Source organism: Equus caballus, chromosome 1, assembly GCF_041296265.1.
Source record: "Equus caballus isolate H_3958 breed thoroughbred chromosome 1, TB-T2T, whole genome shotgun sequence".
Classification (NCBI taxonomy): domain Eukaryota; kingdom Metazoa; phylum Chordata; class Mammalia; order Perissodactyla; family Equidae; genus Equus; species Equus caballus.
In genome coordinates this window covers 8,658,278-8,673,982 of record NC_091684.1, presented here as the reverse complement: position 1 = coordinate 8,673,982, position 15,705 = coordinate 8,658,278, and the positions used below count along the sequence as shown (strand labels likewise).

General features: G+C 49.3%; 1 protein-coding gene across 1 annotated transcript in view; it reads right to left on the bottom strand.

Annotated features, from left to right (window-relative positions):
* LOC138919113 (collagen alpha-1(I) chain-like) overlaps positions 1–15,272 on the bottom strand; it is a 34,725-nt gene extending 19,453 nt beyond the window's left edge. Inside the window, exon 1 of the mRNA XM_070243262.1 lies at positions 15,136–15,272. Within this exon, the coding sequence (XP_070099363.1) occupies positions 15,136–15,272 (137 nt within the window). The remainder of the gene's footprint in view (positions 1–15,135) is intronic.
* Between the last annotated feature and the right edge of the window lie 433 nt (positions 15,273–15,705).

The following is a 15,705-nucleotide window of genomic DNA, read 5'->3' as shown; positions in this document are numbered from 1 at the left end:
AGGTTGTTGGCAATTTTATTAATATTAATACGACCGCAGTTAATATTTTTGTGCCGTTAAGACTTACTTGCCTTTCCAATTATTTCCTTAGGACTGATTCCCAAAGTAAAACCACTAGGCCAAACGCATGTACATTTTTCAGTGTTTTTTGTCAAATTTTATTTCATATTGCTTGTATATTCTTCTTTTCTTTTTTGAAGATGACAATGGCTTTTTTCCCAATTGTTAAAGCAATACCTACTCAGTGTAAATGATTCAGACAAAAAAGATATAAAGAAGGGGAAATTACCAGGCAGATCCATCATAGATAATTGCTGTTAGCATTCCTTCCAGAGCTTTCCTTGTGTGCGTATATATATAATAACATAATCATACGATATATTATAATAACTATACATGTTCATCTCTAACTTATCTTCCTTTAACATATCATGAACATCTTTCTAATAATTTAATAGAAGACTATATAATTTTTTTCTTTCTTTCTTTTTTTCTCCTGGGAAAGACTCACCCTGAGCTGTCATCTGTTGCCAATCTTCCTCTCTCTTTTTTTTCCTCCCCAAAGCCCCAGTACAAAGTGTATATTCTAGTTGTAAGTCCTTCCAGTTCTTCTATGTGAGCCATAGGATGGCTACTGACAGACGGGTGGTCGGGTTCCATACCCGGGAAGTGAACCCAGGCTGCTGAAGTGGAGTGTGCCAAATTTCAACTGCTGGGCCATCAAGGCTGACTCAAGACTATATAATTTTTTGGGCTGCATGGTGCACCACTGTATGGAGACATACCTTATGAAACCAAGTCTGGACATTTTTAAGGCTCTTGACTCCTATTACCAAAATACTTTCCAAATGGCTTATACCAATAATATCCATTCCCATTGTCAGTGTGACAACCCCTCTCATGACCAACGAAAACTATTTGCCATGTCCTACTAAGACGTTTCCCGCAAAGACTAGTGCCAAGAATCTTGCCGGGTATGTTTGGAGGTTTAGCCTTTGTCTCTGAAAGAATGGAAAAGAACCATGGCGGCCGACCACCCTGGAAGCCGGCTTATTATTTCTGATGAGTAGACTGAGAGAGTGTTGGAAGCCTAGAAGACCCTGGCTTTCCATAAACTAATTATGTGTTTATAAACCCTATGGTCATGTCTCGATTCAGATGGGGGGTTTATTTACTGTAATGTAAAATATCTTGGGGGAACACTGCATACAGATATTAGCAATTAACTCCACCTAAGAATCACAATTCTTGCAGTTAATAGAGCCCCACTCCGACACTCTAATTACAAACTCTGCCCAAAAGGCCAGTATCACAGGAAGCAGGAAGCTTCCTAATTAGGCAGGACATCCAACACAGACAAAAATTGAGATATTGAGGGCCAGACAGGGAGAAGCACGGGTCTGGGCTGTCACCCAGGCCGAGGGTGTGTCACATACAAATGGCGTTCACCTGCAACAGAGAAGCGTCCTTTGCTGTGCCCACGAGAGTGGTGGGATGTTGGGGCACTCCAGCTCACACCTCTGCAGGGACCATTTACATGGCCGGAGGGGCCTCTGATAACCCGCTGTCACTGGCACTTGGGACCCGGTGTGACTTGCCCTCTGTCCGCATATCCCCAGTGCACTGAGCAGCCCCAGCAGAGGAGCTTGAGGGGCAGTGGGAAGGATTTGGGGGCAGGGAGCTCTGGAGGAGTATTCCCACCGTCCCACCTGAAGGTCTGGAAGGCTGGGCTGGATTTGCGAACTGTTCTGATCCTACTCCTGTTTGCACAGAAGAAAACACTGTCCTGCAGACACAGCCTACTCTGCCTCGGGTGGGGTTTCAACTCTTCTACTTGAGGTCCTGGGAGGGGGGGACACGGTGCCACGTGGCAACACGGAGGGTGAGAAGCATCAGGAAATCATGGTTTCCTCTTACACATGGACCAAAGGTTTCCTCTGGCCCTTTCTTTTTCTACTCTGTTTTGTGGGAAAGCAGACAGCAACTGCGAAAAGAAAGTTCTCCAGACCCGTAGCCAACGGCCTGGGTGCTGGCGGTGAAGAGACAGAGAGCAGGCAAAACCAGCTGACTCTCGTTTTGGTTCAGGAGCCAGGCCGCTCTCTGTCTCTCCCACACACACACGTGCACACACACACACACCCCCTCTGCTGTCTTGCCTTCCCCAGCACATGGTGTCTAGGAGAAGCCCCAGTTTCAGAGCCGGCACTGGTCCTGGGCAGTCAGTTCCCTCTGAGCCTTGGCTTTCTCTGCTCTCTGAAAATCGTGGTGCACAAGACACAGGGTTGTCCTGGGGGCAGAGGAGCTGGGGAAGGTGCAAGCATATAGCAGAGAACCACCCACGGTGGGGAGGCGGGCACTCAGCCTCAGTGGTGGGTTCCGATCCTAAAGTCTTTGAGTGGAAGGGGCTCTACGGTTGTTGTCATATTGGTCCCTTAGCGACGTCTGGAACGGCCACCGAGGCTTACGAGGCAGTGACTAGGTGAAGAGCCTGTAGCGGGACCACAAGCTACGCACAGTCTGGTTCCATGTCCATGTTCAATAAATGCCCATTGAATGAATGAAGGAAGGTGTGAACACATGGAGGAACGAAGCAGCTTCTGACCTGAAAAACAGCCAACACGAGTGCAGCACTGTGGCGTTGCCCAGGTCCCACACCCACCGTCACACTGCTCCTCCCAGGGCTCTGCGTATCTGGAATGCTGTTCTCTTTTTCCCTTTCTTCCCTCCCCTTAACTCCTCTCCCTCTTCTCCACTCTCCATTCTCCCTGGTCTTCCACCCCATGAGCTCCTACTCATCCTACAGAACCCGTATCAGAGCGCACCTCCTCTGGGAGTCTTGCCTGTCCTCTCGGGCAGAGGTAGGTGTTCCCCGCCGGGGGCTTCCCAGCCTCCCTACTGCATGTGCTCTTCACTTTGGGATTCTCCCTCAAGCTTGGGAGCTTCTGGGGAGAGATTTTGTCTTACCCATCTCTACCTGGAGCATCCTGTCCAGGGCCTGTCATCTCAAAGGCGGGTCCCATGTGTTTGGTGAACGGCAGAACGTCACCGAGTTTCTGGCTTTTCCTAAGTGGGCTGGCCCCATTTTGCACATGAACCCATACCCGGGATTCATGAAGCCTTCCCAGCACCCTGAGACTGCAAACAAGAAACACGGCAGACAGTTCTGCTCTGTCTTACTTTCCAGGGGCTTCTAGATGGTTGGCAGCCCTTGGGGCCCCACACTAGCAACAGAAGACCATGGAGCAACATACTGAGAGATCACCAAGAAGAAAACCTAACAGAGGAATGCAAATCTCCTTAGCCAGAAACCCAGGACACAAAATAACTGTGCCCTCCAAGGGGGTTCGCCTTCCAGAAATCAAATGGAAATAACCAGGATAAAGCACTGGGCTTTGTAAAGCTGTTCTTGTCAGCTGTTCCTCCCTTGCAGCTGGGTTGCAGGCTGTGCGTGGGATGCCACCCTCCTTGGCTACGCTCTTTTCCACCTGTGCTATCAGAATGTCTGTGCCTCACCAGATGTCGACTGGCCCAGGGCTGAGATAGGGAACAGGTCCCTCCTTCTGAAGGAGCCCGTGCCTGGAGGAGGAGACACAGGAGAGCCATTGCAGTAACCCTCAGGCTCTGAGACTCTCCCGGAGGCGTACTCCATCGTCTTGGAAGGGCAGAAGTCTTCTTAGGGGCTATGACATCTGAGTGGAATTCAGAAGGATTAATAGAGTTTTCACTGGGTGAAAACATGGAATAAGAGCACAAACAGAATGTCGAGCATCTGCTGATCCCTAACTATCAAAGTCAGTCCAAATTCCTCTGGTGGCATTGAAGGCCTTCTATTTGGGTTGCTCGCCTCCTCTAGAGTCTTCAATGGCTCCCCAGTTCAGTACCACCAAGCTCAATACAAACATCTAACACATACAAGAAAGCCATCCACAGTATACCTCCTCCTGGCATCATCTGTCATCTCTTCCCTCTTCCTGCCTCATACTCCTGCCTTCTTTCTGGAACGCTCTCCTCCATCCACGCCTTCTGAGGTTCTTCCTGCTTTCTCTCCCCCATGAGACTGTGAACTCCATCGTAGTCCTTTCAGCACCCAGCTCAGTGGGAGCTCATGGAGGTTTGGATTGATGAAGAAACCTCTCCAGCTGGACCAGTGCTTGCCACAGGTGAGGGCACCGCTTTCTTCTTTGCTGGGGGAACAATGAGCAGACCCCCGGCCTCCCTTCATGAGTGGGAGCGGGGAGCTAGCGGATCTCTGACTGCTCTCTCCTCCGACTCAAAGGGACCGCTCCAGGCGGTGACTCCCGCCCCCCTGTCCCCACAGGTGTGTTCTAAAGGGGATTTCCAGAGGGACTCATGCAAGTGCAAGGGCCCGACTCCTTCCTTGTCCATTTTGCCGTTCATTCTTTCATGCCCCAAACATGTATGGAACGTTTGCTGCCTGCCAGGTGTTCTGATGGGACCAGGGTGCAAAGGGGACTGTCACAGGCCCTGTCCTGAGGGGCCTCCAGCCCAGAGGGGAGTCTGAGCTGGTCACAAGCAGAGATAGCCTGAGAACTGTGGGGGCCCCAATGAGGAGAGAGCCTGACTCAGGGAGGAAGGGGGTCGGAAAGGCAATGCAGCCAAGGTGGCATTGGAGGCACGCCTAGGAAAATGGCTAAAATGAGGACACGTGGCAACATGTGTGCATGAGTGTGAATGAGCAGGCATGTGTCTTTATACATGTCTGTGTATATATGCATGTGTGTATGTGTGTAAGCACATATATAAGTGTGTCTCTGTGTGTATATACATGTACAAACATGTGTTTATATATGTTTGCGTGTATATGTGTAAGTGAGCACAGGTGTATATATGTGTGGGCATGTCGGCATGCACGTGTGTATATGTCTTGTGTCTGTATGCAGGTATGCGTGTGTGTGTGTAAATGGAAGGGCATGTGAGGCCGAGGGGACGGCCTGTGATGAGAAGCCATGAGGATGGGAACAGAGAGCAGTTAGTGGGTCCTCTAGGGGTGGGAGGCGAGCAGTGTTACGTAATAGTGTGAGGTTTGGGAGCAGATGGTGGGACGTCTTAGAGTTCATTTGTTTCCTGGAGAGCGCCTGTCTGAGGAACCAGGATTGAATCTCGGGGCCCTGGGGCATCACTGGGGAAGGGAGTGACAGGACCGCGTCTGACATCCAGCGCCAACCCCCACATCCACCTCAGCTCCTCGGGCTGCTCTGCAGAGGCTGACCAGCACTGGCAGGCACAGTTCAGAAGGCGAGTGCCCGACCAAGAGGACTGGTCCTCCAGTTCAGGGGGACTTCAACTTTGACTGAGAAGTCGGAAAGAAACAAAGAAGGAAGCCTTGCACTTTAACTCTTGGTTTATCCTCCCTGATCTTCCATTCTCATGATTTTGCATTAAATAGTTAACTATGGAGTCATTGCCAATGCCCTGCGCTGATGTGTGGCTGCCTGGGGGTCCCGGCAGCAGTGGGTCCTGTGACCTCGGGCGACTCTCGCGCTGGGAGAGGGACGGCCTCCCACAGAGACCTTGGCACATCTGGATCGTGCTGGGAAACCCACCACGGGGCTCTTAAAAAAAAATAAGGGCCTGGATTTTGAACAAACTCTTTTTGTGAGAATAATTTTTATGTTCCCAAGTATTTGTGGGTTCAATTTTGCACACAATTAATTGTACTTACAAACGCCGCCTCGAGGGCACAATTAGTCATTGGCAACTCATTCTAAAGGTGCCAGAGGCTAATTGTACCCCCAAGTGAGAAGTTTCAGGTGTAATTAATTATTCTTTAATTATTAAATTTATTATTCTCTGGTTGGATGCACAGAGTTGTGCTCAGATGAACTTGCTGGCTCGAGGACGGCTGGAAGGAAGGGGTCGTGCCACCCTCTGCGCAAACCTCTGCCAAGGAGATGTGCGAACAGAAAGCGAGGGCTTTCTGGCTGCCTGGCTCTGTGTGGGAAATTCCTCAAGTGGCAGTAAAGAGCCTGCTGAATTGGGCATCAGTGGGAGGGCCAGCCCGCAAAGCTGAGGCCTTGGGCCCCCAGGGCCCGGCAGAGGGAGGGATGGGGTCTGAAGTTGTCCAAGCCTGCTCCTTCATGGCGTGACCTGGGCAGATCAAGACTCCTCGCTGGGCCTCACCCGTGGGACAGGTGGACGGTGCTGACCACCTCCCTGGCTGTGTGGTTGGAGGAGCTCGGGCCACGCATGGTGCGTTCTCAGCCAACATCAGCTTCCTTGAGAGGCCGTACTGTGGGGGGATCACGGGAAAGTCCTCTGGAGCCAGACTTACCAGTTTTGAAACCCGGATATAAACATCAGCCACGTAACCTCGGACAGGCCATTTAGCCCCCTGGGCCTCAGTTTTTTCAGTAAAATGGGAATTCATAACAGCATCTTATAGGGTTGTGAGGATTGGCTGAGTCCAGCATGCATAAAGCTTTCAGAACAGAGCCTGTCCACAGTGAGCATCATCACAGGTTTGCTAGGATTTCTTCTGTTCCCTCCGTGGGAGGGAACAAGTCTGCTTCCAAAGGAAACACCACTGCACAGATAACCATCGCCAACTTCATTTAAAATGCCCTCTGTTTACACCACGTCCTGACTCAGGAGAATGTCAATCTTCCGCAGCCAAGACAGGAGGAGCCTCATTAAAATGTTCAGAGTGGCTATTTATATCTGAGTGATGAGATTAGGGAGGTCATTTTCTTCTTTGTCTTTTTCAAGTCTTTTCCATGTTTTTTTTAGTTTTCCTTGGATGTTATTTTAAAAATGTGCAATGTGAAAACAAAGATAAGAGAATAACTCGTGTGCTTCCAAGCACTCGGGTGTATCCTTCGGCACACTGATCTGCACATCTGGACCTTAGGTGTCCTTCAGACCCTGAACATGACGTCCCAGAGCCTTGTCCCGTCTCCTTCCCCTCGCCATGCCCACCCTGCAGCCAGGAAGGGTCATCTTTTCTCCCTGGGCCTCCCACGTTCTCTTTCCCCCTGCATGACAGGCACACACTCTCTGCCTCCTGGTTTGCCCTGGCCTGACTGTCAGTCCCCTTGCTGTGAGCTGCCGAAGGCCAGGGTCTCCCTCTGCATCCCACCAGGCCCCCAGGGGCCCAGCCAGGATCTCAGCTGACCACGCCCTGTGCCTGAGAACTCAGAGGGCCCTCATTTGATTGTAGGTTTTGTCAGGACAAAAATTCAGAGAAGCACCTCCCCAGTACCATTTCCCCACCCTCCCTCCCCAGGGGTAACCACTGGTGGGGATTTCGTGTGTAACTTCTGATTCTGTTTTAGTAATTTCACTACATATGTATGCATCTGTAAACAATTTATAGTGTTTTGTGTATTTTTAAGTTGCACATCAATGATATCATTTTGCAACATGATTTCTTCACTCAACTGTCTTTGAGAACCATGCATAGCTGATGCATGCAGATCCAGGTCTGCAGGTGAACCAGGTGACTGAGGCCCCTGGGCCCCTGCAGCCTGAGTCAGCAGTAAAAGAGCCCTGGAGCCAGGGAACTGTTCCCACTGACCAACTCTGTGTTACATCAGGCATCTCTAATTGCAAGCAGCAGAAGCTGACACTCAGCTAACATAAGTGGAAAATGAATTTATTGACAGGTTATCAGGTGGCATAAATTATTGAAGGGAGGCTAGAGAACAGACAGTAATAGGGCACTTCCAGGAGTGTGTGGGGGGGGGGGGTGAGGGGGAGGGGGTCCTGAACTAACCCATAGCCTTGTCATGAAGCCCCTGGAATGAATGCCCTCTGGCTAACATTTTTTTTCTTTTTTCATTTCACTAAATTCAATGTCCCTGAGAGAAAACTTAACTCAAACTGGCTTAAGCAAAGACTATATGACTCATATAACTAAAAAGTCCAATGTTTAGAAGTAGCACTAGCTTCAGGTATGGCTTGATTCAGGGCCCAAATGACATCACCAATCTTAATCTCTTGTGCTTCCCCACTGTTCTTGGTTGTTCTCCCCTCAAACTGGCACAATAGCTCCTGCAGCTCCAGCCTTGCAGTTCTTGGCTTTCACAATGGAGAGAGAAAGTGTCAGCTTCTGTCCCAGCCCTCCCAGGAAAAGACTCACTGCATGGTACTGGCCCTGATGAGGTCATGTGTCCATTCTGAACCAATCACTGTGGCCGGAGGAATGCAGTAATCTCATTGGCTAACACTCGGTCACATGCTCTCTCCGAGGAATCCCACCCAAAGCTCAGAGGGGATGACTTGTCAAAGGGAAATTGGCAGTCTTACCCAAACAAGGGGAAATAGGTGTCCAGTTGGCAACCCCCTCCCCGCCCCCCCCCCCATAAATGCCCACTCTGCCAAGCAAACATAAATAATTGAGAGAAGAGATGTGAATAAAATAAAACAGGGCAGCAGGCTGGCCACTGAGGACTCTCCAACGCCTATGCTGGAAAGAGGAGGACCCAAGGAGCAGGTGTGGACAGATGACGTGCCGGGCTGAGTAAGCAGCTTTCTCAAATGCGAGGTGCCAGTTCACGTGGCTCCCTCGTACCCCCAGCAACCCAGGAGGTCAGGCCGTGACATACAGCCGCTTGCTTCCTTCCGTCTTCCTTCCCTTCAATTACTGTCAAATGATGAACTTCAACCACATACTACATTTTCCTGGGATCATCCCCTCGAATGAATTATATGAATAATAAAGTTTCAATATTTTTCATTCAGCAATTAATCTTGGTGAGCACGAAACTTCATTTAAAGTGCTGGTACAGTGGCTGGAATCCATTAATCAGACTGGTGAAGAAGCCAGCCAGGCGCAGGCCCAGCCTGGGCGGTGAAATACGGGCGCTTCTCAAAAACCGGGGGATCCTCTCCAGTCGTGAGATGCGCCGCTTTTGAGGCACAGCCGTCCCCAGAGTGTGGAGTCTGCCTGGCCTGCGGGGCCTTTTATTTCAGATTCCATGTGGGAAAACTCCAGATTGGGTTTAACTAAATTCATAAGGAGTGTTCACAAGAGGAAAGGGATGATCAAAAAAATAGTTCATAAACCCAAACCAGTCGTTATTAGAGTGGCAAGAACACAGTGCTTATGCACAGAATAGTTTACGTTAAATTAAAAACCATAACTTATCTCCGAGACATTCCATTTAGTGCATCTGAGGTTAAATATGGTTCATAGCAGCTCTTTCAATTAAATTGTTCTTCCTTCGCTCTAGTAAAGTATATTAAACATAATTTCCTGAAAAGTAGCAGAGATCATTACTCTGTTTGCAAATTGATACTGCGTTATTAAAAATAGGAAATATTTGCAGGGATATCTCAGATCACTGTGTTTTCACGGAGAACCTAATATTGGCAGTGAGGATATATCGGAAACCCAGATTTCTGGCTTCCGGGTCAGGAGGGGGCGGCCTGTGTGAGCGGGAGGGGAGGGGCCTGTGGAAGCATAACATCGCGTGAGCTGGGCGAGACAGGGAGCCCCCGGGACCGTCCTGGGAACCTGGGAAAGAAGTTCGCTAGAGTCCTGTGTCTTTCTGTTCTACACCCCAGCGTCCTCATTGCTGGAGAGCTGCAGCTGTTAAGCTTCGGGTTGATTCTGAGTTGCTTATTCACGTTTGACTTTATGGCTTGTCGTTCCACTCACATAAATGGACTTTACGGCCCTAGCTGCCTTTTATCTTTGCCTGTCCTATTGGAAAGGCCTGTGACATTTACAAGGAGCAAGGCCGTCTCTTACCTCTGCTCCCTGAGTCACTGTCACAGAATTATTTCAAGTTCATAAACGGAGTCCCTAAATGGCTTTTCCGAGGTTTGATATGGCTCAAGTGGAGCACAGGGTTTGCAAGCCTGGGCCCTGGGCTGGCCGGCCATCCTCCAGGGATTTGGCAAGGGGCGGGTGGAAAGGCCCCCAGAAAATGACGTGGTGGCAAAGCCCAGCCGAAGCCCTGCCCTATGTAAGGGGACAGAGTCTCTGGGAGGCAGGTGGGGCATGAAGTCAGAGCCACCGTGCTGGCCATAGGGTGTGATGTCAGCTGCCACAGTGATGCATTTCACCTGGGGGTACTGCCGGGAGACCTTGAGGGGACTGCACATGTGGAGGAGGAGTGAGGGAGCCCTGCTCGGACTAGGGAGGTAGACAGAGAGTGCTACTTACTGCTCTGGCCACAGTCCAGTCATTTGTGCCGGACCACAGCATTTCAGCTTAAACTGAGAACGTGCAAGAAAGATCATCCATGTGTGGTCTCTTCAGAACCACTGAACCCACCCCACGAAACTCCTCTCCCATCCCACAGTGTCATTGCCCCCACTGGGAACAATGAGCAGTCATGCAAAGGCCTAAGGACGGGAGTGCAGGGTAGAAAATGCTGCTCGCCAAGGACAGTGGAGGAGCCCTGAATCACTGTCATTCCCGCCTGTCCCACCAAGCATGCAAGTCCTGCCAGCTCCGTTCCAGGGCCCTCGGGGCTGACTCTGACCTGGATGGCAGGCTTATGTGTGTGACTAGGACAAGCCAGCGTAAAGCAGCTAACACTGTTGTTCTGTACGGAAACTCAGGAGGGGAAACTGCTGGGCTCGTGGGTGGGCACATGTGAGGGTAAAAGATGCTTCTAAACTGTCCTCCAAAAAGGCAGGATCAATTTGCACTCTGACAACGTGTGACAGAGCCATCTCCCGAAACGCTTGCCAATGACTGACGTTATTCAGCTGAAAATTTGGGCCAATCCGGTGAGTAAAAAGGTATTTTATTGTTGCTTTAATTTGCTTTTCCCCGATTACTAGTGAGGGGCAGCAACTTTTCTTAAAGCATATTGGCCATTTGTGTATCTTCTATGAATTGTCTCTTTATCTCCTTCGCCCATTTTTCTATTAGGTTGTTTGTCTTTTTATCATTAAATTGAAGCATTTCTTCAATTATTTGATTATTGATACTTTGTTGCATATGTTGCAAATATTCTCTCCCAGTCCGCTTCTCTTTTCACAGTTTGTGGTTTCTTTTTTTCTCCAGAGAAATACTCATTGGTGCGCAAGAAGCCCAGACAAGGATCCCCACTGCAGCATTGTTTTTAACACTGAGTTGTTGGAAAAAACCCTCATGTTCATCAATAAGGGACTAGTTAAACCAACCACAACACATCCATACTAAGTATTGGATGACTAAGCTGCAGAAAAAGACAAATGAGGCCAATATGTACATACTGATTTCGAACATTCTTTAAAGCAAGTGCAGAAGAATGTGTATGGTATGATACCACTCTAATAAAATCCCAGCAGATAAAAAAAACCCCAACTACATATTTCTTTGTATGATATTTTTATAAGCATGTACTTGTAAATGCATAGAAATAGATCTAGACGGATTCATGCTACGCAAATGCCAGTAGTTCCTTTCGGCAGGAGCCTAGAATTTGAGGTGAGGTCCTTAAGAGGACTTGAGTTGAATTGTTTGTATTACTTATTATTATTATTATTTGCATTATTGTATCCATATTATTGAACATTTCATAATGAGACTGTGTTATGGACCAAATGTTTGTGTCCCCCCAAATTCATATGTTGAATCCTAACCCTCAAGGTGATGGTATGGGGGAGTGGGACCTTTGGGAGGTGATTAGGTCACAAGGGTGGAGCCCTGGTGAATAGGATTAGTGCCCTGATAAGAAGGGAGCTTGTTTCTCCTGTCTGTTTTTTCCACCATGGGAGAATATGACAGGAAGTTGGCAGTCTGAGACCCGGAAGAGGGCTCTCGCCAGAAACCGACCATGCTGCCACCTTGATCTTGGATGTCCAGCCTCCAGAATGTGAGCAATACATTTCTGTTGTTTACAAGCCACTCAGTCTACGGTCTTTTGTTATAGCAGCCCGAGCTGACTAAGACAGACTGTGTTCCTATTTTACACGGGATTTTGGAGAAGAAAAGCTGGCATGAATTGCAGCCTCCAGCAAATGCTGTGAGATCAACGAGGAGGCTGAGAGCACCTGGGCCCACGTGTTTCATCTCTGCTGAGTCTGGAGAGGCAACCCAGAGCCGTGGGGGGAGAGGGAGAGGAAAGGAAGTGGGACTTGTGGAGCACCTCCTGCGGGTCAGACCGTGGTAGACTCTGTCCTTGTGGGGGGATTCAACTCAGAACCCACAGAGCTGAGTTCAAGTGTTGACTTCGGCATTTATTACCTGTGTGACCCTGGGTATTTAGCCTTTTTGGGCCTCAGGTTCTTCATCTGTAAAATGGGAATGGTATCACCTGTACTGTCTAACTCATGCCAGGCAGAGAGCAAGGTGCTAACAGGACAGAGCAGGCTCAAGGAGCCTAGAGACCTAAGTGAGAAGGAGGGTGTGAAAGGGCTACGCAGATTGAGGCGGCTAGAATTGTTTTCTGACCGTGAGGGTCGCAGAGGAGGTGCTCAGTAACTACTCCTTGAAGATAGCTGTCAGAGAGTGTCGTTTGTTCTCAGCTGAGGACGAGCCTTGGCAAAGGCCCAGAGGTCTCTGAGGGGCCCTGACTTTGAACCTTCCATCCATAAGATGCCTTCGGACAACAGGAGTAAACCGGGTGCTGCCCCCAGCACAACACTCATAGAGTTAAATCCACAAAGGGCAATAAGGAAGATTCCAAAGGGAGAAGAGCCTCCGGGGGAAAGATTCAGATGAGAAGAGCCATCCGTTAGGGGCATGTCTCCCCTTTCTGAGACCATCTCCAAGGTGATTCGTCAGTGTCAAGGCTGGTGAGAAAGACCTGCCAAGATCAATTCCTCTGTGCAAGATAAATAGTTTCAAATAATTGTATATACGTAAGGGGTTTGCCTTCTCATAAGTGAAGAGAATGGAGGAGTCCAGAAGTTTCAGAGAGCACATCTTCCTCTGTGGCGTGGAGTCTGCAGCATCATGCAGATGGGTTATAGTTGGCAAAAAGCCAAGGAGCTTAATCAATCTGCAAAGTTTATTATGAATAACCCCCACGGCTAATGGATCATTCTTAGCAAGAACATCATCCTGGTTATTTCCTCATTTTTATAAATTGATCTACAACTTTGAATCCTGGTCCTTGAGGGAGCTCCAAGGGACATTAGAAATCAGCGAATCCAGCAGAGTTCTTTTATTTCCACAAAGATCAAGTGAGGCTGTTCTTGTTGAAGTTGGGGCAGGATCCCACGTGCTCAGATCCCACTTTCTTGTGCCCCACAGTGGCCCCTAAGGCACCTCCTTGAAACCCAAGGGCTCTGGAGAATACAGAAACCACTGACCTCACCAAACTCCCACATTTTCCAGATTAGGAAACTGAGGCCCAGAGGGAGGAGGTGACCGGACCACAATCACACCCCAGGTATGTGTGACACACGTGGTTGGTTGCTCACTCAGCAGCCATTGCCTACCTACCTTTTTCTTGCTTGAAGAGCCCATCTTACATTATAGGGGTTAAAAATGCTGGATTACTCACTTTCCCCGCCTCTCTTTCAGCTTGACTATTAGCATTGACTAAATTTTGCCAAATAGTGGGAAGAGTTTACCTCCCTTGCAAAAAGAAGCAAACAGGGAGAAATTGTCTTTTTGACTTTCAGAGTGGCTATGGTGAGGATGTGAAGGCTGGAGCTGCAGCAGCTATCTTGTAACCATGTAAACAAAGCTCGAGGAGGACCATTGCATTAGCTGGTGTCCAGCCAGGAAACAGGAGCCACTCTAAGTGTTTAAAACAGAGGAAATGAATGCAAGGATTGCTTACATAGATGATGGAAGAGCTGACAAGCCAAGGGGAATAATGAGCCACTCCCCTCCAGAGGTTAGTAATTGCAGGACACAGTTAACACTCCTAGGACTGTAGGGACAGAGAAGGAAAGAGTGTTATGAGAGCCCAGAAGCTGGAGTTGAGATATAGAATCATGGCAAGAGCCTCTTGGAAGGAGCTGGGACTACCGGGGTCGGGGAAGGTAGAGAGGGGAAAAGTTGTCTGGTGGGAGCTTGAGCCACAGTGAAGGTTCAGCAACTGCCAGGGATACCCTGGATGCACAGAGAGAGGGAGAGAATTGCCCCAACTTCATCCCTCCATCTGCCTTCTATTTCTCCATCAGCACTTCCTGTTGGCCAAACCATCCCACAATCCTGGGAACTGCAGTCCTCTGAAATGCAAGCATTTCAGATGCGGGGAATGGGTCCACGGGCTAATGGCTGTGATCCTATCACCACATTAAGAATGGCAAGGCAGAAAGATGGAATACCCTTGGGCCTTTGATGACCTCATTGAGCCATGGACCAGTCTGCACCTGGCCTGCTGTGGGCTTCTCGTCCAGGGGATAAGAAAGGTCCAAATTCTTAAAGCCACTTGGATTTGGGCAGATTTGATTCTTACAGCTAAAGCAGCCTCAGCGTTGCAGCTGAACGTGAACCAGAACCCATGTCTCCCAACTCGCAGTCCTAAGCTCAGGCCACTCCATCTGCAGAAGACAACCACAGAGGTTAGACACCTGAATGCATTGTTCCCTCGCAGGTGAAGATGTCCACTGCTTTGGCAGAGCAGAGAAAGCGAGACTGTGCAAGTCATGGCAGAACACTGGTCTTGAGGTAGCAGAGCCATAAGCCCCTGTTCTGGAAAAGGAGACCTGCTCTGAGTAACTCACAGCAGAGAGTGGAAGGGTTGGGGGAGGGAGCTTGATGGCTCCCAATGGAACCACCGATAGAAGGTACCCATGGGGCTAAATCTTAGTTTTTTCCTGGGGCCAGTATGTGAAAACCAGGATATCAGCTGGATGAGTCACCCAAGCCAGTAGTTTTTGCACTTTGTTGAGACTCAGAATCAATCAAGACTTTGCTTGGCAGCCCAAAGTGGGGTTGGGAGCTCCAAGTACCCCTCAATCCTCTACCACAGCCCCGCCCGTCTTCCCAGCACTCTGGGAACCAGCGTGAAGACAACAGATTGAGTCCGTCCAAGTCCATGAACAGCTGAGCAGAATGAGACTTAGGTTCTCTATGAGATGGCTGCAGGGACAGAAATTCTGCTGTGATCAGGGGGATTATTGGCTCATCTGATAACATTGGGACAGGTGGGGACAGGATTGATCTCAGGGATGTCCGGATCCAGGGCTTCATTAGGTTGCCAGCAGTTCTCTTTCTTTCTCCTCTTCCTGCAGCCCACCCACATCTGTTGGCCCCTGGGTGGTGTCACATCTTACCACATTCTCTTTCCTGTCAAGAACATGGCCGCCGGTGTCTCCAGGCTGGCCTCTCCAGCATAGCCCAAGGACAGAATTCCAAATGCCTCTTTCTCAGGTCCAGGCTGAAGACTCTTGGGGTCGCACTTGAATCCCATACGCCCATGGCTTGGACCACTCATGGCCTCAGGGGACTGTGATGTCTGATGGCCCAGCCTTAGTCACAAGTTCGGTCTGGGCTCTGAGAGTTGATACCAGAGAATTTTCAGGCAGAACCGTCATGGCCCCGGGGAAAGCATGAGGAGTGGGACAGGTCCTCCAGTCTGTACCAGTCCTAGTTTCCGAGACACAGTGGCGGAGTGAGCTTCAGAAGGCCTGGCCTGAGCTGCAGCTTGACCACGTACTTCCATTTGATCTCGGCAGTCCTGAAACCTCTCTGGTTCTTGGTGTCCTCAGCTGTGAAGCAGGAAGACCATCTCCCATTTCGCAGACTTCTTGTGGTTATCAAATGAGATAAGAGGTTGAGAAATGCTTAATAATTAGACTAAAGAGGAGCATCTATAGACGTTTGTTAGATTTCAGAACAGGGTC